At 44.7% G+C, this 26,714-nt stretch overlaps 1 protein-coding gene across 3 annotated transcripts in view; it reads left to right on the top strand.

Moving 5' to 3' along the window:
* The window catches only part of srgap2 (SLIT-ROBO Rho GTPase activating protein 2), a 60,769-nt gene that overhangs the window by 14,091 nt on the left and 19,964 nt on the right, over positions 1 to 26,714 (top strand). For all 3 annotated transcript variants that reach the window (XM_073468107.1, XM_073468108.1, XM_073468109.1), the window contains 2 exons: positions 18,356 to 18,548; positions 24,133 to 24,295. In XM_073468107.1, coding sequence (XP_073324208.1) covers positions 18,356 to 18,548; positions 24,133 to 24,295 — 356 coding nt within the window. The remainder of the gene's footprint in view (positions 1 to 18,355; positions 18,549 to 24,132; positions 24,296 to 26,714) is intronic.

Genomic DNA, 26,714 nt, shown 5'->3' with positions numbered 1-26,714 from the left:
CCTTATACATGCACTCACACATACTCATTCCTGTTGTGCAGTGGCCCATACAGGACAGGGGTTTGGTGTGTATCTGATGGGTGCTTTCCCTATAGATTTTACAGTGTGCTGCACTTTGTCTAGTCACTTTGTATATTTTTGTAAGTAGACCTCTGCCTAGACCTGAGCTGAGCTGAAAGTTGAGTAAGTGTTTTTTCTTGGACATGAACAGAGCCTTGAGTATTGGGGTGATGGAAGAAGAAAGGGTAAAAAAGGGGGATGCCCTTTAGCACAAAGAACCTTCCCATCAATCACTTCATCACATTCGTAGCATAGCCGCTTGACACAAGCATGTTCTGGTGCCCCCCATCACTCTTTTTGTCTTCTTCTTTTTCCTTCTCCCACTCTCTTTCTCTCTGTGATGTCTTTCTGTCTGAGGGCAGCGTGGCGTGTTAAAGGTTGCTGTCCATGACACACATGCACGTACACACAGGCATTCCCTGTGTGTGAAGGCTGCAGTGGGAGGCAGCAGGCTAAGTGGCCGAGTGTGAGTGGGGCTCTTGTCATGTGCTGATGGTATTCCCTCTGAGGAATGTGGAGGAGAGAGTTTCCCAGTCTGGAGTGGTGGATTCCCACCGCTGGATCCGAGCGTGAACGTAAGCTTTCAGAAGACATAGTGGTCCCATTAGTTTTGTACATCCTTTGTATCATCAGTTGTGTACAAGTTGTGAAGAAAAACTGTACACACATGTCAAACTGAAACCGTGATGAGTTTTCACAACGCAGTGGCTAGCAAGTGGAGATGTCATGGTGAGGCAGAGAATCGCAGTTTGCGGCAGTAACAATGGAAACTACTTAAAATTACAGAGTGCTATCACATTGAGTATATTTCAAATTCAAGCCATAAATGACATTAAAAGATAAGTTAACCCAGACATGAAAATTCAGTCATTAGCTTCTCACCCTCATGCAGACAGAAAGTCAGGTGAAGTTTCGTAGTCCACAAAACATTTCTGGAACTTCACAGCATTGCAGGACTCTGCTAAACAATTGCAGTAGATGGGAACTTGTTAGAAAACATAAAAAAGGAACAGAAAATAATAATAAAAAGGCTCCAGATAGCTTGTCCAGGGTAATCCAAGTCTCCAGATGCCCTGAGATCCCAAATGGATTAAAAAAAACATTATTTACACTCTTTTAAAGCTGAAATCTTAACTTTAGCTGCTAAGCTAAAAGCGTTAGCGGACCTTTCTGAAGTGGGTCCATGAGCTCGCCCGTAACCTTCAATGGTGGAAAAAAATGGACTATGAGACTTCCCCCGACTATCCACCGACATGGGGGTGAGAAGATTATGGCTGAATTTTCCTTTTTGGGTGAAGTTATCCTTCAAAATGGCACTTTAAAGGAATTCGCACATTAATGCAAGAAAAGACCAGATGAATCCTTTAAAGCAGAATCTATGTTTGAGTTGGAGACTCCAACAACACGGTGTTGCTTTGTGCACATTGAAAGACTGTTGAAAGTAATGTTAACACAAATTCTTCTTAACTGGCAGAGACGTGCAAAAATCCCACTGAATTCCAGTAAAACAAACAAAAAAAACAACATGCAGCCATGTTTTGGCATAACCGCCCTGTATTAAAGCAGCTATTGTATCTCTGCACAACACGTTGACACTCACTGCCCATTGTTTTCAGTGTCTTTGTCACAGATAATGGCCAGGAAGGCTTACAGTATGTGTGAGTCAGGTCCCTGGCTGTATCCCTCTCCATTGTGTCCCGCTCGCACTGGGGATGACAATGACGGCCACTGTCCTCTGAGTGAAATACATCGCTGTCATAGCTTACATTCTACATGCTCCATATGCACACAACACAGCTGGCCTCACAGCACAGAGGCCATTTTGAATTCATGAATTATTTTGTTGTCTTTGGTACAACAGGGAGAATGGGTCTAATTTCGAGCATGGAGGGGAGGGTGTGATTCCTTTTTTTTCCCTTTTTTGTGAAGGAGAGAAAAAGGAGTGAGAGAGGAGTGTAAGCCTGATGTCTGGGAGCTGAAGAGTAGGAACAGCAGGACTCCACTAGATCAAACAGACTTCCTCTGCGGATAAGAAAGCGAGCCAGCCAGGGAGAGGGAAAACACGGGTAGGGAAGGGATACAGGGAAGCACGAGGAAAGCTCTTTGTAGTCTTTAAAACTAGAGAGAATTATTAAACAATAAATGGCGCTAATGATTCTCTCACTCTACCTTGACTCTTGACGATCTGTCTGCGTGAATCTACCATGGCTAGTTTCGAACAGGTGTGAGCCACATGTCTCCCTCTGGTTTGCTCCGACCTTTGACCTCTCCTCTTCCCTGGCAGCCACAGTCACTCTCAGGGGGGCCTCACTATCATCGTATTTGCCACAGCTCTGTGTGTGTGTGCGTGCATCTTTCTGATGCAGAGATTACACTATGTGTGAAAGTGCTCCCTCTTCGCGCCCTTCAACACAGAGGTAGCATCAATAATTCAGCAACACATTGCAGAACACAATGCTACACACTGCATAGTGCTCTCTCCCTCAAGATTCCTCAGTATTTATCTGCCTCCTGCTTGACTGTTTTTATGCCCCCATTATGTTTCCCTCACCCCCTCCCCCAGTCCTCCCAGCTCTGCCCACTTTATCTGTCTCTGCACTCTTGTCATGTTTCCACAACTAGAGCTGAGAATCTGTCAAACCTCTCACTTTTTCTTGCATTCATTAGTGTCTATTTCTACTTTTCCCTCCTCTCTTACTCCTGATTTTCTTTCATATACTGTATACATTAGGGATTTCATTCCTGGTGTGCCTGGTGTGTCCACTCCCTCCCTCCTCCTCCTCCTCCCTCTTTCCTCGTCTGTCCCTTTCTTTTAAAATCTTGTCAAGGCAGTTTTGAGGGGCCTGAGAGAAGGCCGTGGAGGGGAGCTGGGAGGAAAGGGTGTGGCCGCCCACACTGCAGCACTCCATTGTGTTGAACTGATTTCTCTCTCTGACACACACATCACAAAATAGGACACACACGCTGTGCAGAGTCACTGACCCCGTGTTCGCTCTCTTCTCGTCGGAGAGGCGTATTCTCTTGGTATCAGGGCCGTCCATTCCTCAGTACAGATAGCTTTGTTTTCTGTCATGTGTCCGAGGCTCACTAGACGCCAGGCTCCCATGGTGTCAAAGGGCAGGAAGACTGCTAGAGAGAGACTCGAACAGTAGGATATAACCATCAGGATGTCATGGGGAGATGCTAGACTTTTAGTCTAATAGCCTGATACTTCAAGAAGTTGGTCTCGTCATTGACCCTCCTCCTCAGGGAGGTCAAAGCTCCAGGTCAGCTCTCTCTTCAGCGACATGAACATTCCAGTGGGCACTTGCTCGCTGTCAATGAGGAGTGAAGACAGGCTTTTTGAGTTAAGAACATTTACTTTATCATTTAGACTGTTCAAACTGACAGCGCTGTGTCAATCAAGTGCAAACGGCTGCGTGGGCGTAAGCGTGTTGTTGCAGGTAGCAGTGAGAAGAGTAAAAATGCACCAGGAAGTCCAGTTTGAATAATACAGCTATGAGTTTTAGAGCTTATCAGATGCCAAAAAACACTGCTCAGCAGGTTGGGCTCCCTTTTGAAACATAGTTTTACGACTAGAAATCAATCACGGCAGCAATTTTCTTCTGTCTCTATGCGTAGGAGGTAAATGGCAGAGCTGGCACCAAACAGCAAGGTGTTATGATTGGATTGCAGTTTGTGTTGCTAGGGTTAGCGTTAGAGAGCTTAAGAGCTCGAGCCCAAAGTGACGTCTTCAGATTGCTTCTTTGTCCAACACAACAGTCCATAACCCAAAGACTTCATTTACTATCATAAATGACAAAGGATAGCAGCAAATCCTTAACTCTAACCCCTAACCCTACCCTGACCTGGCCCTCACCATAACCCAACCCTACCCTGACCTTACCCTACTCCTAAGCCCGACCCTACCCTGGCCAAACCCTGACCCTGCCCTGACACTACCCTGCGCTACACTAACCCCATCCCAAACCCTGTCCGGCCCTACCCTGACCCTATCCTACTCCTAAGCCCGACCCTACTCTAGCTCCACCCTAACCCTACCCTACACTAACCCTAACGAGATCTTGACCAGTTCTTAGACTATCTAGTGGCATGTTGGTAGAATCTGTCCTTGTGTGAGTCAGGAGCATTACTGCCAGTCTGTCCTCAGCTCCTTAGCTATCCTTGTCATCAGACTGTGAAGACGCTTGTTACGACCCATGACATGCTGATATTTGAGCCGTGGGGACAATCATGTGGCTGAGTAGGCAGTTATGTGTGAGAAAGCAAAACAATAGCGTGTATGTGTGTTTGTGTTGTTTGAGCAGCACAGAGGCTGTGTTCATTGTATCGGGGCCTCCTCAGGCTGACCTCAGGTGAGATTTCCTCGCTCTGCAGTGGTTTATGAACACATCCTCTAAGTGTCCTCTCAGTCAGACTTTACCTGTGAGAATTCTGGGAGGCGATGCTTTTGATTAATTCTTCTGTCTGACTTGTGTGCTGCTGTTCTAGTTTTACTTTCAAAGTACTGGGAAGATGTCCATAAGGCTCTCATGAGTGTTCTGCACTGCGTAATCATGCAGCCTTTGACACGAAGCTATACAAAGACACAGAGTTTTATTTGGGCAGTGAGCGAGAATTGACCCCGATTTGCCCTGCTGCACTAAAATTCACTCAGTCTGATATATCCCAAACACTAAATGAGTTCACACCAATCATCTGCGTCAGTTGCATGCATATAAATTTATACATTTGTGCATTAAAAGATAATGTTAAAACAGCTCTAACTCAAAAAACTCTTGTCTGGTTTTTACTTTTTACTAACATTTTACTGGCTCCAGGCTGTTTCTGAATACCAAGCTTCAAAGAAGTGTGACAAGTATAAAAGACCCCTGTGTTTCAGCACTGCCGGTGAGGCCTTGAGCTTTGTTTTTTGAATGATTTCAGGCTACTCAGTAAAAAGGAATACACTCTGATACAAACTAGTGAGGTTTAATAGAGTGTCTTTATGCTGCAGCTCATCCTGTTAAAGGAATAAACCCTCAGCCAACTGCTGGGAACAAAGTCAATTGTTTTTTGGTTGAATTATTAACTATGCTCTCCATTTTATGCAGGAATGTATCATTTAATTTCCGAAGACGATATTCAGTTTAATAATGAGTATGCAAAGTTGCTGAAGTAGCATGCAGACACTGATTAGTGTAATCTGTTTCACTCTCATATTAAGCCTGCTGAAATGAAAGACCTGTCTTATGTATATTCTATAAGCTCATTTTTCTACTTTGTCTAGAGGCCCAAAATATTCATTAAATGGCCAATCTTTAATAAAGCATTCTGAATAGAAAGTGGGCTTTAACCTAGTAGTGCGGTGAACTGAACAGTGACCTGAGTCCTCATTCAAACCTTCATATCCTTCATATCCCTGTAGCATGTGGATCAGTTTGTTACATTAGTAACTGTTATATACAGCTGCACCTACAGGCTCCGACACTTCCTCAAGTAATTAATTCTGTCTGAGGATTACTGCGATCTCATTCTGAGTGGATAAATGTGATCTTCACAGCTTAAGACCCCTCACGCTATTAAGATAAAGGACCCAGTCTTGGTATTTCGACAATGAAAGGGAGGCTGGAATAGTAGCCTACGGTGTTGAATTACTCACAAACCAAACCAGAATAACAAGTGTATTTATTTACTGCATGTAAAACGTCTCCTTTGTTAGACTTTATTGGTGATTAGGTAATGCAGCCTATGTGGTGCTGCATGCATCTCATTATACCCTCACCAAATTCAATTAAAAAGGCAAATTTGGTACTGAAATTTTGTATGTTTTTGTACGTTTTCTGTATTTTTTCAACAGATGAAAGAAATGAGCGATAGCAAGAAAAAACTGTTCATCTTTACTTCTTACTCTTGTTAGTCTACCTCAAGAGAACGGAGTTGTTTTGTTATATGAAAGAAACTTTGTGTAAAACAGCTAAAGACGAAATGATCCTGCAGAGAAACAGAACGAGAGGAGGGAAGAGTGTTTTTCTCAGCCGAGTCCCCTGTGCTGCTCAACAAAATTCTGTTGCAGAGGTTTGTTGTGCTGAGGTGTTGAGTTGTCGTCCTCCCTGGGTGCCTCTTCATGCAGCTTGGCCCACTTTCCCTATCCGTCTCCCTCATGTCTCTGCAGCACTTAGACAAATGCCAAATGGGTACGTATGTGAGCGAGTGGGGAAGAATTTTACTAGCTGGCTGAATATGATCTTCAAATAAGTCAGTGAGTAAAGTGAAGTCATCCTCATGGCTCTATAAGCTCCTGAGTGATAGCTTATACCGCAATGCTACATTCTCCATAGGGCGAGGGGCAGGTAGGGCGTGGCTCCGAGCTTCTCACATGCACACCGTCGCTGTTCCTCACGTAGCCAAGCTTGCTATCTGCAGGAGTTGTTGTGACAGTCTGCCGCCTGGTTGAAATGGTGGCCATATTTCATCGGCCGGCCTGTCACCGCTGGCAACCCCCTGCTCTCTGAGCTGTGCCTCTGCAGGAGTCATTACACAGGGAGGCCACTTCGCCATAGCGTGCAAACACACACATACATGCACACATGCACACATTAGCAAGCAGGCATGAGAATGAGTTATACCTCAGGAGCAGCGGGTTGGAGAGACGGGTGAAATGGATGCAGAAGAGGGGAATAAGGGGAGGAGAAGGGGGGATCTTGTGATTGCAGTTGCTGCATAGGCTGATCCTGATTCAGCTTTTTCTGCCTTCAGTGATTAAGGGATGAGAGCCAAAGACTGTACCTCTCTGATTCACACGCTGTTCTCTGATTATGAACTGCAGCTTTTACCTCCAATAACCTTTCACAGCTTTATTGTACAGCTGATCTGGCAAAATCTGACATCTTTTTACAGATCAGCATTTGTGTTTTGTAAGTGCTTTTAGTGATGCAGTGTAGGACTTTTGTTAGTTAATCAATTGATTGATATTAAATATTAGGTAATGGTAAGAAATGTCATCACATTATACTAGAGCTGACTTTGAGGAATATTAAAATTTCAATAATCTGAAATTGAGAAAGAAGCAAATCCTCACATTTTAGAAGCTGGAACCACTGCTGGTCTTGATTGCCCCCTGGTGCCCCCATGTTCGAAAAAATGCAGCATAAATGCCCTCTAGGGTGCTCTACTGTAAATATGCCCTCCAGGATATATGTGGTGCCCCTTGACTATTTTTGCCCCTGCCCCTTGAAAACCGTGAGTCTGCAACTGGCTGGAATCAATAAAAGTTTATTTTTATCTGTATAAATGACCCAAGCAAATAAGCACTTGTCAAAATGGTTATTATTTGTTCTCAATTATTCACCTAATCATTTTGGCAGTGACGCAATCATCACAAGCCCAGGGTTGCAACTGAAGTTGATAAATGAGAAATTAGGCCATTCCCAAGTGCATCAGCTGCACCCAAAAAGAGGCAAAGGGCTAAAGAAGAACAGCAAATGATGGAGCCCCTATATAGTGTTTAATTGGTCTCTAACTAGCAAACATAAAAACCAGGCACAATCATGTATATGAGCGCGAAGAACAATCCTGGCGAGGGACCATTTCTTCTACGCCTACACAAATGCAGCCCCGCAATCACGAGCCCATGACGAGCCAGATATCAACACTCCCTACGCATTCGCAACTGCTCAACAGTGGCTGGTGTGTCCCCTCCTGTCTTTGTCTCCGATTAAACCCATCGCAAATTATTTAAGTAAATAATATCTGCAACCTTGATATTCAAGGTTATTCTCACTGAAGCTTCGCGAAAGCCCTATGAGAAATACAAAGTTGTGAGAAGATGGATGAACAGAATTCATCCTGATGAACAGAATTCATCAGGATCTAAAACAGACTGTATAGTGAGCTTCATGTACCTCATATTCCTTGCCCTGCATCACCATATCTTGTGCGTCAGCCCCATAAACTCTCTCCCCCAGCCCTTCCCTCCTCCTCTGTCTGGTAGGAAGGTTGTGGCTGTAGCTGGAGATGGCGACAGTGTGACCTCAAGGTGGATGCAGCGATAGCATCTCGTGTTATCGACTGCTGTTCTTGATCTCATCCTTTGTCTGATGGAACATATCCCCCCTGCTCTTTCCTCCCTTCAGCCTCGCTGCTCTTCCACTGGTGCTCAGATAAGGATCGGCAGCCATCAGCAGATACGGCCTTTAACTGGCGGTGCCGCGGTGCCACTCTCACTATTTCCTCACTATCTCCATCGCTGCCATCTTTTCATTCGCCCATTTTCGGCGTCTCTTGGAATGCAGCGATAAGAGTTTGCTGTGTAAGGGAATACATACCAGTCACGTACACATGTTTAGTATCATGCATCTTTTTCCCCACTGGGGTGTGTGTGTGTGTGTGTGTGTGTGTGTGTGTGTGTGTTTCGCTGTGTGAGAAGCTGTCATGCACAACTATTAAATGACAGAGTGTAGGCTATTACACACTGTGTTAGGCTTGAAAGCGCTGATGCTTCCCTCGAGGGAGGGACTTGAAATGCATGCGCACATGCATGCAACGCTGTGAAGGTCCCTGTGAATCATTGGTGCTGACCAGACTAATTCTGACAGAGAAGTGAAAGAAAGATTAAGAAGGGATGACTGAACCATTGATGACTGTTTTAATCTAGAAAAAGGGAGTGATCACACACTGTCACTCATTCACTGGAATTATGACGAGTGTTAACCTGCTAATAGAGGTGGGAATGAACCTTTTTCCCGACGATGTGTCTGCACATGAAGTCCACGCCCATCCCTCGCTGTTTGAAAGCAGTCCCATGTCTCGGATGATTCTGGTAATGCTCGACGCTTAGAGAGAGCGCTGTCCAAGACCGTCGAGGTTGATTTAACTTACTACACACACACGCTGTCAGACAGACCGCTCGCCCGGACAGACAGACAGACAGACAGACAGACACACACTCGGCGGGCTCCTTCCCATGCTTGTGTTGTGGATTAGTCAAATCCCCTGACTGGCTGCTAAGCTGATTACGGGGGGTGTTATGCACTGGTCATTTGGAAACACTGGAAAGAGTGTACCCCACACACACACATAAAAACGCAGTGGGACAACTGAGCTTATTATTGTCTCTCCTGCTGGCGCTGGATGGTATAATATGTGTGTGCGGTTTTGTCTGATACCTATCCATACCTCCTCAGACAGATGGTGTAGATCACTATACTGTCATGGTTTGCATCCCTGCGGTGAAGCGTGTGTGTGCGTGTGTGCACGCGCATGTGTGTGTGTCTGTGAGTGGGATGGAGAGAGAGAGAGAGAGACAGAGATGAAGGCTGTTGGAACAGACTGAGGCCCAGATGGTCGTGTCCGGCAGAGACAGGAAATAGAGGTGACACCAGGTGGAAAGTACCCTTGAGGGTGAACTACACACATACACACATACACAAATTAGCCTGGATGCCCGTCTCAAATCATGGGAATTGACGAGTTGTAAGATGGCATATGACCTAATTTGAAGCTACAGCAATTAGACGATTAATTGATCTGTAGGAATGTTATCAGCAACAATTTTGATTTTAAAGGACACATATCGCATAACATATCATCACATCATTTTCAGGTTCATTTTCAATTTTATTTTGCGTTACTACTAGAATAGGTTTACATGCTTTAATGCTCAAAAGGAGAGAGGAGCTTCTGTTGGTGCAGACTTTGGCCTCTTTAACTTTCAAGACCTTCACATGCACAAGGACCTATATAAAACACAGGAAACAAACGAAGAAGCATCATAGGTCTCCTTTAAGCTTAACCAACACATAAAACAAAGAAAAGCAGCAAGTTCTTACAATTTAGGAGCTGAAAATAGGGAATGTTTGCCTGAAAAAAGACCAACCGATTATCAGAAAAGCTGCTCGTTACTCAACTAATCACTTCAGCTCTAGGCTTCACAATGAAGCGACTAATCAGAACAAAATGGACAGGTTCATGTATTTTAACATAATCACTGGTTGCAGCTTTAATCTCATTTGAAGTCCCTTCATCTGTGCTTGATGTACCCCCTCCCCCAACACACACCCCACTTAGTGTGTCTCAGCGTCTTTTCCAGACTGGGTTAGTAGAGCAGGCAGGGGCTGTAAATGGGTGAAGAACTAGTTAACTTTTGATAAGCAGCCTTTTTCATTATGCATAGAGACCCCAGCGCTCTGATCTCCAACTGTGCAACCCCTTTGCCACCACAGGCGAGGAATCGGAGCATGTGATTGCTAGAAAAGGCTGCTGGTGTTACAGTATAATAGAGACATAGAAAGATTGATCATATTTATGTTAAAGAAGATGACTGTTTGGTAGAAAAGTAGATTCAGGCTTCAGGATTAGTTAAAAACCACTTTACCCAGAGCTGAAATTGATAGTTCTATTGTTGTAGGTGTTTGGTTGACGTGGGAGACTGACCCCCTCTTGGTAGCTTTGCGACCCCTGACCCCTGACCTGTGCTCCCAGCTCACGGAGTGCAAGGACCCCTGATGAGAGCCCACATGGCTCAGACACACACACCTCTCATCTTCCATGAGAGTCCTCTCTCCTTCCTGTCGCTGCAGATAAAGCATCTCACAAGCTAGTAAAGGGTTAATGACTTCCTGATCTGAGTAGTAGTGCAGAGGAATTTACCCCCACTGAGTACTGCCCCTCTCCCTCTCTCTCTCTGTCACCTCCATTTGCCTCCTCCTCGTGCTACTCCCACCATGAAGGGTGCAACATGGACAAATAATGGTTTATTCACACACAGGCCAGACTTTAGGGGGCAGGCGAGGTAAATCAGCAAGACTGTGCTGTTATTTACCAGAGGGAGAAAACATTGCAATAATAATCTAACATAACAATGGATGTAATAGTTAGGTCTAGAATGCCTTAGAAATTATATTATGGTCATGTCATATGGCATGCAAGTAATCATTTTACATTTTGATTATAGTTTATAGCACCCGGTCAGTGTAATAGTGTCTACAGTAGTGTAATGAGGGCCGCAACTAATGATTATATTCATTGTTGATTTATCCTATTGATTATTGTCTTGATTAATCAACTAGTTGTTTGGTCTATAACATTTTTCCTCAAATGTGCTTGTCGATCAGTTGTGACAAAGAAACAAACGTAATGGAGGCAGGATATTTTACAGTTTAAGATGTCAGTCAGGCTCTAAAAGACATGCTCCTGCACATTATTGCTGTTTTTAAACCTTGTTTTTTATATTGGTTAAACAAAAGAGATATAATGTTTTAATCCGGGGTCTTTAGAAATCCTCGTTAAATAGTTTTATAACCCAGTTCAGACATACCCAGGCAAGCTGTTTCCTGGTTTCCACTCTAATAATCGGAGGATGACCATGCCAAATATCCAACTGTTTCTTTGAGGAGGCCTGCTACTTCTTCTTCAAACTTTTCTCATTCATTGTTAATGAGATGTTTACAAATGATGGTGGGAAATCTTTCCCCAGAAGCTCATATTGTGGCCTTTTGTGTCCACGAGTCCTACTTTCATAATCCATTTCTGTATTTCCTGGGTCATCAGTGGTTTAATTGGTGCACACATAGTGTTTGTTTTGATGTGTGTGTGTGTGTGTGCATGGAGACTAAAAGCTGAGAGGCTTGCTTCCTTGTTTGGCTGAAAGCATCCTTCAGTGCTTGGTTCTCCATTATAAAGTTGGGCCAGATAAAGTGAAATGACAAACGGACACAGATAACTTTTACCCTCTGAAATCTCCTGTTCTTTACTTATTCATGCTCAAGCACATCACAGAGTAGCTTTTATTTCTCCCATATCCTCTGCTCTCTGCCTTCCTCTCCTGCACACAGAGCAGGTCTGCAGCGGTTTGGCTTCAGCAGGGTTTTCCATGTCTAAAAGTCACTAAGCTCGTTAACTGGCCTCCTTAAGACGACACTGCTTTTCCTAAAGGTTTCAAGCTCTGGGTGAGAGAGGAAATGCCTATATAAGTTTTAGTGTGTGTGTGTGTCCGTGTGTATTTGTTTTCAGAGGAAAGTCCAGACCCAAGGAAAAGACATTGGCTGGGATCTTTCCATTCCTGCAATAGTTTTCCCTCCAACACTTACTGTACTGTAATTCTATCTTTTCCTCTGCTCCCCGCCTCACTCGCTCGTGCATGTTTGTGCGTGCGTGTGTGCGTGCGTACAGTGAAGCAGTATTAAGCAGGCATGTCTGGAACTAATAGATTCCACCCTGCTCAAGAATCTTATTAGAAATTACTACCTGCAACCTGAGGCTTCAGACTACCGACTCAATCAACTTCCTAAAAATCACGTCCCGTAGTCCCACCGTCAACTCACACACTTACACACACACACACACACACACACACACACACACACACACACACACACACACACTCACTGCCCCCCCCTTCAACCTACAAACCCCTGGCCCAGTTTCTCGCCGTCAGTCTCTCTCTTCCCTCTTTTCCTGCCTGGTTTCAGGTTCGGAGGGTTATATTGGTGAACTCCGCAGCTGCCTGTTTTTCTTCAGGCCCTTTCATTTGAAGAAACACACACGCACACAGTCACACACACCTCAGTCCAACCCCCCATCCTGCTGCACCTCGGCTTTACACACACACACACACACACACACACACACACACACACACACGCACACACACGCACACACACGCACACGCACGCACACGCACACACACACACACACACACATGCTTCCTGTGGTTGTTTTAGTATGACCCTCCCCTCCCGTGTGCTCCCTACTGGCAATGAACCGGTCCGACTGACTTCCTGTCTCTCTGTCCTCTCTTCCTGTGTGTACCGGGATGAATGGACATATTATTCACAGTGACGCAGTGCCACCCCCCCCACTCCCACCCTCCCTTACTCACTCTTTTACACTGCTTTCTGTTCTTTCTCCTTTTCTTTCTGCTTCTTTCTTTCTTCTGAGGACAATAGTATGAGCTCACAGTGGTACAACTCAAAACCATTACCACCGCCCCCTTTCTGCTCCCCCTCCTCTTCTCCACCACTCTGTACTGCAGTATCAGCCCCTGGGGCAACAAAGACCAGGCCTTACTGCATAAACACGGTGTGCACGCGTGCTCACACGCACACAATCACAAACAGAGAGGGTAATAGTCTACCTCGCCAGTAGCTAGATCTCCTGGTCGGATGTCTTGTAGAACCAGTTAACTGTGTGTGTGTGTGTGTGTGTGTGTGTTCGTGTATTCGTGTGTTCGTGTTCGTTCTTGTGTTCCTGCAGTGTTCACTGATTACCTGGCACAGGTTGAAGGCACCCCAATGCTGGCAGAGAGGCTTGTGTTTAAAGGATTATCCTGGATTATAAAGCTAGAGTCCCTGTTTTGGACCTTCGCTTCTATCGATTTTGATAATATTACATATTTTATAACACTGGATGCTCTAAAAGCAAATGCCGATATAAGAGAAAATGGCAAAATCACTACAACAAAGTGTGCATCCGACACTCAGGTTGTAAACACACCTACAGTTAAGACAGATTGTCTAAACCACATTATTTGGAAGTAAAACTGAAAGTGAGAGCACCAGACATTTCACTATTATTCTGTTCATGAAGAGAAAAACTGTGCAGCCGCTACCAAGGAGGGTTAAAGTTAGAAGTTGAACTACGACATTGTACTTTGGACTGTGGTGTATGTTTACAACAGAACATTTGGGTAATGATTTTTACATGTTTCCGTAGTTTTGTCTCACAAAGACGATGGCTAATCCGTGGTTTGTGTACAACCTCTTTGATGAATGAAAATGGAATTAGATCTTGAAAAGGCAAATTGTGATGAGCATTTTCACAATTTTTTGACATTTTATTGACTAAATGATTAATCAATTATATAATCGGCAGATGCAGCCCATCCACCTTCACAATGGTGTATCGAACATGGCGTGACTCATCCGCATTAAATAGTTTCTTCATCAAGGTCATCAAAAATTCAATGTTTTTGCCCTTAGTTAACCTGAATTCAGTCACAGAAATCCCTGACCTCATGTTCCCTGACTTAGAAATGAATCCAATGAGTGCAATGCAGTGAAGTATACAGAATTACATTTTCGGGAAAAGCGAGCACTTATGTTGCCTTTATTGCTCAGTATCAGGAGAGAAAACTTGGAACAGGGCATCCTTAATCCCTGCAGTTACCTTGGTGAGAATAGTGTTATATTTAGTACCATGTATCATGGTCTAAAAATGTGAAAATGAGACTCGGTGGTAACAAAACATAATTATAAACCAGAGGAAGAGACCCATCATTTCTGTCATTTTCTGTTCCTCTGTTTTTTGTACCCTTGCTCTACCTCTCCAGCCAGTTCAAGCCTTGTCTCGAACACTCATCACATCTACTTGTAAACAGTTCTCATGTGTGTGTGTAAGTGTCTGCCTGAGTGCATGTGTGTGTATGTGTGTGTGTCTGCAAACCAGTCCAGTAATAGAGGAGGACAGATCTGGGGTGGAGCTTTCAAGAGTGTGGCTGGATAGCTGCCGTCAAAACAGCTCAGAGTGACAGCTTGGACTCGCAGTGTCACATCGCTGTCAGTGTGTGTGTGTTGTGCCCATAGCCCAGGGTGTTTTCAGGTATAATGAGTGCCCACAGCAGTGTGTGTTGCTCCTGTATCTAGGCCAGCTCAGAACAGCATCCAGGGCAGCCATCACTTCTGTCAGCTTGCAGCTAAACAGACTAAAGCTGGTGGCATTTTCGCTGCAAAAACTAACTTGAGCTACAAAAAGTAATGCTGCAGGAGAAACATGACTTTTTCTTTTTGGGTTGCCTTTTGGCAGCATTTTTATTCAACTTTCTCGTTTTATTACCTCCTGAGTATTCAGCCACACATTTGTATGCGGCAGCATGTCTGCCTTCAGTCTCAGCCCACTGCAAAATTAACAGCCGGTATTGACCGTGGTGGTAATGTCATTGTTGTGCGTTTGCGCTGCTTCCATCCATCATCTCTCTCTATTTTTGTCTTCCTCTTTCTGGGTCAGGATAAGCAACCTGATCAATAATGGATGGTAAGGAGGGGCAGGTTTGGGTGAAATGGTTTGAAGGAGAGAAAGACACCAGTCTCCTTAGATTTCTGCCATTTCATGCTCACTGTTTAGAAAGCCAGACATGTGGCGGGTGTGCATTCACACACGCATTCACACAATACCACCCCCCTCACCTACACTGGGAATGCAAAACAAACCAACAGGTGGCTACTATGACTGGGTAGAGATGGGATAAAAGGGCAAAACAAATCTCTAGAAAGATGAGGCCATCCGAATCAAAAGTAATCGGTACAACAAAGACTGTCAGCTGTCTGTGCATGCTACTTACGTCCAGAAATAGATTTTCAGGACAAAGACGCCAATCAGCCGCAACGTTTAAAGGACTAACAGGTGAACTGAATAACACCAATCAAGTTGTTACAATGCAATGCAAAAAAGTGTGTTTTCCACTTGACATGCACCACCCACCCTAATGGAAACGGCACTTTCTGATTGGCAGCGGTCCCGTAGCAGGGCAATGTGTCCTTCCAGACCACAAAAACTTGGCATGGCCTCTAAATTCCCCATTTCCCAATTCAAATCAAGCATCTATGGGACATATCATAACAAGTCTGATCAGTTGAGGCCCCACCTCACAACCCACAGGACTCAAAGGATCTGCTGCCAACGCCCTGGTGCAAAACACCCCCAGAGGACCTGTGTCCAACCTTGTAAGCCTCAACAAATCTGAGTCTTTTTAATTTTGTGGCAGATCAGTATATGTGTAAATGTACACAGCTGTACACATAGCTCTACACCAGGGAAGTAATGCTACACTTAACAAATAGATAAACAAATACTGAAGGGGAATAGATCCCATGTGAATGATTGCAGATGCCGACCAATCAGAAGTGACCATTGTGAATTTGGTGAAGCTTCTGTAGACAAGTACAGAATGTAGATAGGTTGTTATACAGGAAAATGAAAATCTTGCTGAGAATAAGAGCTGTTTCAAAGCTCTTCCTTTTGCTGAGTTATTTTGTGTTTGGTTGTTTTGTGTTGGTGGGACTGATGAACAAAGTCCTGTAGACAGAGCCAGACAGCCCTCAGCACTACAGACAGAGGAGGAGGAGGAGGAGGAGGAAGGGAAAAAAGAGAAAGGAGAGAGCATCAGTAAAGTAGAATCCCAGAGCCGATTACAAGACCTGCTCTCATCTGCCTGGAAAATGTGACTTGGGCTGTCTGGAGGGGGGTGGAGGCGTCACATTCCAGTTCACATCCCACTTCTTACTGGCTCAACGGGATGATGACCCTTACAGAGGGCTTAGATGTAGAGGAGGACCCGCATCGATCTTTTCTGACGGCATCTCTCCTCTCAGCTAACACTCCTCTCCTGCACCAGCGTCTAGATGGATAAAGACATTTTTTCATAAAGACAGTCCCTCTGGGACTAAGCGGCCAGTATCAACAAGGTATAGTGTGGAGTGCTCAGGGTTAGCTTAGGTTGAGTCACACAGCCAGCCATATATTTTGTAAATGGAGCGTGCTGTCGGAATCGCTCTTCATCCTAATGTGACTGTTAGGGGCCCGAGAGGGGTTTCAGGGCATGGGGCATGGCCTCCCTATTAAATTAATTTGAGCTCCATTAGACCTGCTTTCTAAACATTGGTGTCTCATGGGACTGATGTCGCTACATGTCCCCCACCCCTCAGGCTGCCTCCCTGCGGATTACCTTATGCTTTATTTCACCTTCTTATGGATGGGCGCACTTGTTTTCAGTCGAGGTGTTGTGCATATGGTGTGTGTTGCTGTGTGCGGCTAATTACAAGGCCACCGTCTCGAGGTTTTGTGTCGCAGCCTTGAGAGGCGGGACACTGACTCACTCCCCACCATTGACAGAAATGAGCAATGAGGAAATTGCACACATACAGACCACGAGTCAGTAACACATGTTGTCAAAGCAAACGTTCACACCAGGTCATTAGCGCAGACACGGGCTGTGTGTATGCATTTATTTGTTGCGTATGTGAGTCATAACGGCACGAAACTCCTCCGTTCTGGCCTTTTTAATCAGTAAAGAATGGCTGTGAGTGGCCGCTGGCTAGTGGCACAATGTTTAGGTCTGTGTTTATGAGAGAGAAGTGGGAGGCGGGGGGAGGAGGGGGGTGGTCACAGACACATTTAGATATCCCACTTCTCTTTGTGGTAATGAGAAACTGCACTCTCAGCTGTTGAGCACAAAGGCAGCATCAACAGTCACTGTCGGCCCGACGGACGGCTGACTCTGCCTGCCTGCCTGCCTGCCTGCCTGCCTGGGAGTGTGTGTGTTTGATTCAGAGTGTGTGTGTGTGTGAGAGGGGAGTCTATAGTGCACTGAAGCTGGGATGGAGGCCAAAACGGTCCGCTTTCTCTTCAGCCAGCGCTGTAAAGGTAGGACGGTCGACAGGCGAGCCATGATGCAGCTGCATCAGCTGGCAATTGGAGGTGTGTGTGTGTGTGTGTGTGTGTGTGTGTGTGTGTGTGTGTGTGTGTGTGTGTGTGTGTGTGTGTGTGTGTGTGTGTGTGTGTGTGTGTTGATTCTTGACTCTTTCAAAAGGATGCATGTGCAGCCCGCTCAGCATTGGCAGGCAGCTATGAGAGCATAGCATTAATCTGTCAGCTGTCAGCACTGATCCAGCTTATCATCATCATGTCCTTGGGTGTGTAGACGTGTGCACGTGTTGCTGCGGACGCTGTGTGCGTCCCGGTCTGTAGCTGCAGCGGGCAGGACCTCTCCAGAGGACTTTTCTGTAGCCGGTGATTGAATACGGTTACTGAGTGTGTCTGCACTGAGTGCACTCTATTAATTTGAAGCCAGACTGGAGAGCAGCATGGAGGAGGGAGAGGAGGAAGGAGGCAGGAGGAAAATGAAAAGTGATAAGCCGGGATAAATGACTGCCTCTGGAGATCTCTCTGTGTATGGAAGAGGATAGCTGATCACACACATGCAAAGCGGTCTATGCTTTACGGACGGGCAGGAGGGTTGGGGAGGGGGGTTTCAACCAAGACTCCTGGCTGATGTGTCACAGCTCTGCCAGGTGTTTTGCTCCATCCCCATCAGCTGTAAAGAGGAAACCATTTTAGACTTTAAAATCTTGCACATTGTTGTGGCACGCATCTTAATGACAGTGCTATGCTGCCAACTGTAATGTTTGCTGCTTGTATGGATAATTACATGTTTTTCAGAGAAGAGAGGCCTTTGATTCAAACATTCTGATGTGATTGTGGTTAGCATAATAAAGTCAAACTCATCTCTGTCTCTCTACCTCTTCCTCTTCACCCCCGGCAGAGATCCGTGCCCAGCTGGTGGAGCAGCTCAAGTGTCTGGACCAGCAGTGCGAGCTGAGGGTGCAGCTGCTGCAGGACCTGCAGGACTTCTTCAGGAAGAAGGCAGAGATCGAGGTGGACTACAGCCGCAACCTGGAGAAGTTGGCCGAGAGGTTCCTCACCAAGACACGCAGTACCAAGGACCATCTACTCAAGTATGGGAATGAGCACAAAACACTACCACACAGGGCAGCGGGTTGTTGTGATGTTTCATGTGGTTTTATTGGAGGCAGATCAGGATCCTTAGACAGCTAATATTCTTCTCTTTTGAAAATTTCAAGTAAAAAAAACGTTTCTTTATTAAGCAATATTTAAAGGACCTTTTTAAAGATGAGTGACTTCCTAAGAAAAGGGAAGTAGAGAAGAGAGAAAAATTGAAACTGAAGGACGGTTTGACGGATGGAGAGGGAGGCCATATCTGTAAAACACAGACTTGCATCACTCACTGCTCCCAGTCTGACTTATTAAAACATCAACTGATTCATCGCTTTCGCGTTTCATTAGGATGCTCATTTCTGACAACAATGAGCTCGTGAGTCTGCGATGTTTCAGTGTGTGTTTGTGTGTGTGTGTAAACCGTAAATTTTGCCAGAAATGGGCAGGTGGTGATTTTGTGCTCTGACTGTTCTGCAGCGTCTTGCTGTGTAGGTAACCTTGCCCAAAGAGGGATTCTCTCTGTCTCTCTTTCTGTCTCTCTCTCTCTCTGTCTCTCTCTCTGTCTGTCTCTGTATCTCTCTGTCTCTCTCTCTGTCTGTCTCTGTATCTCTCTGTCTCTCTATCTCTCTATCTCTGTGTGTGTATGTGTGTGTGTGTGTGTGTCTCCCTCTCTCTCTCTCTGTGCATACAAAAACACACTGGAGCTCATCAGCTTTAGCAGCGGGACATGTTCTTGTATAATTTATCTGGCGGTTTTTGGTGGGAGAGAGCAGTCTGTTTCCCTGTGGGGAATGATTCACTGAAGTGCCAATCTAACCATAAACCGCACACACATGCAAACACACATTCTCAGTGGAGCAACCACAGATAAATAGAGGCAGAGGATCCTTTCCATTTAGCTAATTATGCCTCCTTGCGTCCTCGCTCCTCCGTCTCCGAATGTTTTAATACCTTAGATTCATCATGGAGGAGGGAGGAGCTCTGAACAAGAAAACACAGGTGTGTTACCTTTGCAAAATGGGCAACTCCCTTTCAATAAAGTGTGTTGACTGATTTATCACTTGCTGATCTGTGATCATTACCGCAGTATCGTTAATACATCATTGATGCAATACCTTTTCAAACAACCCTCGGGGACAGAAGTAGCTGCAACAAGTGTGCCATGATTTTATGGGACGGCTGTGCATCATCAGTAACTGCTCACTCTTCAGAATGGTGGACAAAGACGTCCCCTGATCTCTCGCTTGCATCTCCAAGAGCCAAGATGTAACTAACAGATGCAAGTGATGAAAAGAGGAGACAAATTTAATGCAGAGCACCCAGTGTTAAAGGAGCTCTATGTAACAATTTGTAGCAATATACATGGATAAATCACTTTTTATTGGCCATATGTGAGCAGAGAGCAACAGTAGCTAATGTTAGTTTAGAAATGGAGTCCAATATCATGAACAAACGATAAATGTCATTATTTGATTAGGCAAAAAATCTAATTCTGTGTCATATCTACATGGCAATAAATAACATTTAATGCTTGCCCCTCAGGTAAAATACTACTCTTGATGTGATTTCATCCACCAGTGAACAAAATCAGAAATCAATAATTGTGCAGCAGCCATATCTCTTATCTTCAGAGCCAAATGTATCATTTTGTTAAGGTTGAAAAGGTGTAGCATTTGTTTAACTGCTTGTTCTTGGAATTAATTCCAAAGAGAAATAAGAGAACAGCTGGGGTTTTTTTTAGACTCAGCAGTATTATTGGTGTTTTCACTGTTGAGGAAACACTGTCTGACTTTTGTGATAGACTGGATCTTCCAAAATGACCGAAACTGTTGAGAAGGACTGGACTCTTTCCTTGTCTGCTCATCGTCTTTCTCTCTCTTACTTCCTGTTAACTATGACCTGCTCTCCTGCCACCTTCCTCTTTTTTTCCCCCTGTGCTGTTCTTGTTCTCTATTTTGTTGCATTGCACACTATTCCAGAAATGATCATTTCTCCACTGGGGGTAAACCCACATCCATGGTCTCTCTTGCTCTCGCTCTCGCTATCCCTCTCGCTATCCCTCTCTTTCACACTTACACTCACACACACACACAAACACACACACACACCGCACATACACACATGGAGGCACAGACTAAAAGGGATCGATAGGGTCTCTAAACGAAACCCAATTCCAACCAAGAGGACATACCCCCCTACACACACACACACACACACACACACTCCCTCCAGCTCGGATCAATACTGAGACAGTGTGTGTTTCCCTATGGTGGGGGAGGGAAGGGGAGCAGAGGGGAAGGGAGGGCAAAGGACAGAGAATAAAACATGTAGTTGAGCAGCAGGTCAGCCACTGCAGCTGCTTCAGCAGGTCTGCTCAAGTCATGATCTATCAAGATGTCACAAGGCAATAAAACGATACAACTGACTGACTGACAAGTGTTCAATCTTTGCTTTCATTTCTCTTTCTGCTCCTCTCACTCCTCTTCACCCAACATCTGTGTGTTTAACAGTCTCCCTGCATCTGCTGCTGCTCAGTCCGGGTGCCACACTGGAATTTCAGCTATTTTCCGGTTATGCATGTGTATTTTTGTGCGTCTGAATGTAGGTGTGTGTGTGTGAGTGTGTAGGCCTGTGGCTGTGTCTCCGTACAGCCAGGCGTTGATGGTGCTCCAAGCAATGTGGGGTGTGAGGGTTGTGTGTGTTGATCCCGTGGAGACCCCTGGTATTCCTGCTATTTGGCAGACTGCGTACAGCAGTGGTGGGGGGTTGCACGGTTTAACTGTATTTTGTGTGTGTGTGTGTGTGTGTGTGTGTGTGTGTGTGTGTGTGTGTGTGCTTGTGTGCTTGTGTGCTTGTGTGTGCTTGTGTGTGCTTGTGTGTGCTTGTGCGTGCCTTGGGGCTGACAGGCTGATTGGTCACATGGCGAAGCCCTCACAAGTTGCACAGTGATTCAAAGCCTGTATGCTAAATATTAGGCCAGTTTCATTGTTAATAAGCTGCAGCCCTTTATACAACCCACGGCTACAGCGACATACTATTTCAGTGTGTTTTTTTGGATATGACTCTAAAGATCATGGACTGACAACTGCTGTTTTGCATCTGTTGTGACTGTATTTGTTCAAATCTGTTCTTTTTCATACTCTTCCTCTCTGTGTCTATTTACATAGTTAATGGTGCTGGACAATACCAATAGATCACATATCACAGTGGTACCAACCTTGTAAGAATTCATTAAACAACATCTTTTTGATTAAATGTGTAGATATCTGAAAGCAAAGTTTAGTCTACTCTGTACTGATGCAACACATTTGAATCACTGGGTGGAAATAATCCCATGTAGGGAGGAGGTTTGTTTAATACTGCGCTGCTTTGGCTGCAGTTTTGTACAATAGCATTTAATGTCAAGGGTGAACATCTAACTTGAGCATGTCAAGATAAAGAGCATCCTTTTACCTTTTTCCTAAAGAAACAATCACAAAATACCCCATCTTGATCCACATGCTCCTCGGATGGTCCCATTTCCCGAGCTGGGAAGTCGTTCTTCTGACTTCGGTGTGTTCATGTGCATCATGTCAGAATGTGGGAGCAACATGGACACCAAGAGTGTTTAAACAACACACTGACAGCTGTTTCCAGTATTTGAGCGACAAGGAAGCCCAAAGGAAACTAATGACAATGACTATACAATACATGACTTTTGTTTACTTTCATCCACTATGATTCGGCATCATGTGGCGTCAACTTTCGTCAATTCTCTCCGACTTTCTGAGTTGTTGTTCTGACAGCACATGAATACAAGGTAACATGCTAGTCAAGGCACACTAAATCCAATCAGTACCGAATACAACTTTCTTTACAATATCTAAGCAAACCAAAAGTAGAAATTCAATTCATACAAAACAAAAAAATAGAAAATATCACAAATATCATCCTGGCTCTAATTTTTCTAATTGTACATTGTGCTGGTATTTTATGCAGCCAGAGCTTTAACCATTCAGTTTGCATCAGTCGTACAGATCCCCCAGCAGTGATGCCCTCTTTAATGCTGTGTGTTTTGATCCTGAATGTAAATGACCATTTCACATTTCCCCTCCAACGTGAGTCACTGGCACCACCTGACCCACAGACTGACTCTGTTCCCAGCGCGTGACCTTCGGAGGGCTAGCGACATTTCACTGTTTACCTTGTGATAGCTTAGGGTCGGGGAGGGTTAGGTGATATTTCAGTGCCATTACCATGGTGATCACTGGAGGGCTGAGGATGACATGTCACATGGAGAGGCAGGTCAGTCGCTTGAGCAAATAGAGGAACTGTTTTGGTGGAGAAAAATGTTGTGCAACCAGTGAAGACAGACGTGCCGGAAAACAAACAGACAGCAGAGAGAAGTCTGAGTGCGTCCACATGACCATATTGTTCAGATTTAGCATTCGACACGTGGAGAGCTGCTGTGTTTGGGCTCCATAATTTTTGCGTAGGTGGATATTTTGATTTCTTTTCCTTGAAGTCATTATTGTTATTCCACTCAGTTAGTCATCTGACCATCTGACCAGTGACAGCCAGTACCAGCATATCACATCACTATGACTCATCTCATCAGACTTTCCCACACACACACACACATACACACACCTCCCAATGGACACCACCCCCTCCCTATACCCCTCGGTCAAAGACTTTCTCTGTCTGTCTGACCTTGTGTATGCTTGGGTCACTGCTCTACTTTTCCTGACCCCCATCTGTGTGTGTGTGTGTGTGAGTGTGTGATGTAAATGCCTCGCAGCTCTTTACTGTCTCTATCCACTTAAAGCTCCTTTTAACTGCACAAAGACCTTCATTCATCCACTTACACTCACTCATAATCCATTTTACCCACTAGATCATCCATGGATCATCCATAACACACACTGTACACACACACGCACGCCTCGCACACACATACACACAGTCAAACATGTGCATGCGCTCTCTGAAAGGGCTTGTTTTGTCGTGTAGGCGAGGCATTGACAGCCTCGCATTTGTGTAACCGCTTTATGGGCACTTGAAGCAAAGACAATGAAACCGTATTGAGCCATTAGACAGTTAGTGAAATCATTACAGTCTTTAAATCTCTCTCTTCTGTCTCTTTCACTTCTCGCTCTCTCCCCTTTTCTCTCTTTTCCTTCTGCAACAGCTGTGCTCGTGGGGGAGTCTTAACTCTTCCTGCTGGGTTTTGTACCCTGGCTGAATCCCCTGTTTGGGCTGGCTCACTGACCGTGTGTGCGTGTGCGCGCGTGTGTGTGTGTGTGCATGCGCATGCGAGAGAGCGAGGGTGGCTGATTTGTGCATAAATCTGTCTGGGCATTAATTCCCTCCCTGTCCTTTATCCTAATGTCTTCTCTCATCTTTGTAAAACGGTGTGTGAAGAGTGTATGCCTTTCTCTGCATTTTGTGTGTGTGTGTGTGTGTGTGTGCGCACATCAGCAGGATGAGAGGGTGAAATTAGGAGATGAAAGAGACTTAATGTTAGTCATTTATCTAAAATGATGCTCAGAGGTCCTTGAATAAGTCTTTTTTTTAAAAGGCTCCTTATCTCTCTGTGTGCAGGAAAGAGCAGAGCATTTTATCCCCGGTGAACTGCTGGAACCTGTTGCTGCTTCAGGTGAAGAGGGAGAGCCGCGACCATGCCACTCTGTCCGACCTCTACCTCAACAACATCATTCCCCGCTTCGCACAGATCAGCGAGGACTCAGGACGCCTCTTCAAGAAGGTAAACATGGCGTCACAGATCACACCTTATTCAAAGTCATTGTTGTTATGTTTTAGGGATGTTATGAAGGGGTGCAGAGGGTAGATACCTGGTCCTCAGGGTCAGTCTGCATCCAGCCTTACCATATTATGAGATGTATGTGTTGGTATATACAGTACAGGATATGAAACCCTGGTACGGACATAGGATCAGCCCTCACCCTAGGTTTTTATGGTTGCGGTTATTAACAATTCTTTAAAAACCTGTTGTTTTTTGCCATTGACTGCTTACTCCTGATAATAAATATTGATATGATTCCTTATGAGCCTATCATAAAGATTTAAACAAGGCTAACTTAGTCTGTTACATATTTTGGCTTTTGTCAAAAACGGACATCCAGATCCAGGTCTAATCTTCAACTGAAGCATCTGCAGATTGATTCCATATTTGATATGTTATGACTTAATAAAGTTAGACACAATGTTCGAAGAATAAATCCCTGTATTTGTTATCGTTGCTGCCAGCTTGACTGTAACCTGGCGGAGATCTGCACTCTACTGAGTGCACTCTTCTTGTCAAGGAGCTGATTTCAGTACACGTCGTAGAACATTGTAGAATAGATGGCTATTGAGTGAGATTTAAAATGTATGAATCTTAAAGGAAACAAATGCTCATTTTCAGGTTCGTTTCAGGTTATTTTATTTTGGGTTTCTACTTGAATAGGTTGACATGCTTTAATGCTCCAAAAACACATCAGTTTTCTCATACTGACCAGTGCTGCAGCACTGTTTTCCCCCTCTGTCTGAAACGCTCTGTCCTGTAGCTCATGTCTCTTTAATACCCGTATTCTCTCTGAATACCCAGTCTGATCTGACTGGTCAGCTCACACATGCCTGAGCCAGCACCACTAACAACAACAGAGCAGCTGTGCTAAATCAATTCTTACGTGTCAAACTAGGCACTAGGCATAAATTATGCAAATGTGTGACATGGTGACGTGGTATGCTGTCACAAATTCACGGAATTGATGGCAACAGTACTGACGAGGCGTTTCAGGAGCAGTGTTTTCTTTGGGAGAGAGGAGCTTCTGTTGGTGCGGACACAAGAACATATATAAAACACTGAAGAGATGGAGAAAAAAAACCCGAAAAAGCATAATAGGTACGTCTCCCCTTAAAAATAACTGCGCTTCTACCGTACATACTGAAATTATTGTTTAATAATCATGGTTTTGTGTGTCACACCAGTAGCTGACATGTTGAATCCATGTCATATTTTTGCCCTGCCCATCCATCCCTCTCTCCAGCATCTGTTTTCTGTCTCGTCTGATTTATTGACTGACAGCGAGTGAGCTGAACCTCAGGCCAGCCAGGAGAGTTTATGTTGCCTGAGCCTCATACAGTAGCGTCATTCTTGTCTCCTCTGATCTCTGCCTTGGCTAGTCTGGGAGAAAAGAGACGAGGCAGACAGAGACGGAGGAGATGTGGAGGAAGAACAGAGAAAGAGAGAACTGAGAGAGTAGGAATGGAGAGAGAGGACAAGAGAGAAAAGAGAGAGGAGATGAAAGATTTCTCTTGAGATCAGAGCTCGTAGAACAAATACCAAGACTGAGTCAGACATATTAGACCAAACACACAAGCTCAGCGCAGGCATATGTTCTTATACCTCACATCTACTGTAGTTTTAACAGTTGAACATTATAAATATACGACCACTTACTGCTCACGTTTTGATTTACATGCATCTTTTTTTGTTCTGCATTACTTTTCTGCCAGGTGAGATGATTTTGGTTGATTGTTACCACTTTGTTCTGGATTTAAAATCAGAATTGAGTTTAGGTTTAAATATTAAAGTCAAGGTAAGGATATGGTGTGAGAAAAGAATGTGTAAAGCACTCACAAGTCGAGTAAGATAAGTGCGTGCGTGGAAGGCAAAGTGAAGCAGTCTGTGTTTGGAATGTCATGGCAGAGGCTGCTGATTCCCAACCAGATAGGTCGTCTTTGAACTACAGTCTGATCGTAGGCGATGGGAACTCAAACCTCCCTCTGCCTACACTTTCTCTCCTTTCTTTCTCTCTCTTGGTCCAGTCATGGGCATTGATTTCTATTTTGTCGCGCTGGTTGTTCTTTGGCACGAGGGTCGCTTCCATCATGTCTGGGTCATAAACAGGCTGCACACAGAGAATGCACTGATGGCTAATTAAGCAGATAATTAGTTCATTTATGGCATTTCCAGTCAGTACCATGAATTACCAGCAGTGCCGGGGGCCATGACACGCACCGCTCTTACACGCACGACTCATGGAGAACGTCACGATCCGCAATAGAGAAGTTGACACATTCATCTCAGCCCGTGTGGATAGTAGTACAGAATGATCCTGTCAGCAGCACAGTGGGAGTGTGTCTGAGAGCTTGTCAGTGAAAGAGAGGAAGTACTAATG

This window comes from Pagrus major, chromosome 6, assembly GCF_040436345.1.
Source record: "Pagrus major chromosome 6, Pma_NU_1.0".
Classification (NCBI taxonomy): domain Eukaryota; kingdom Metazoa; phylum Chordata; class Actinopteri; order Spariformes; family Sparidae; genus Pagrus; species Pagrus major.
The sequence above is the reverse complement of the archived record's forward strand: the minus strand, read 5'-3'. Positions and strand labels throughout refer to the sequence as shown.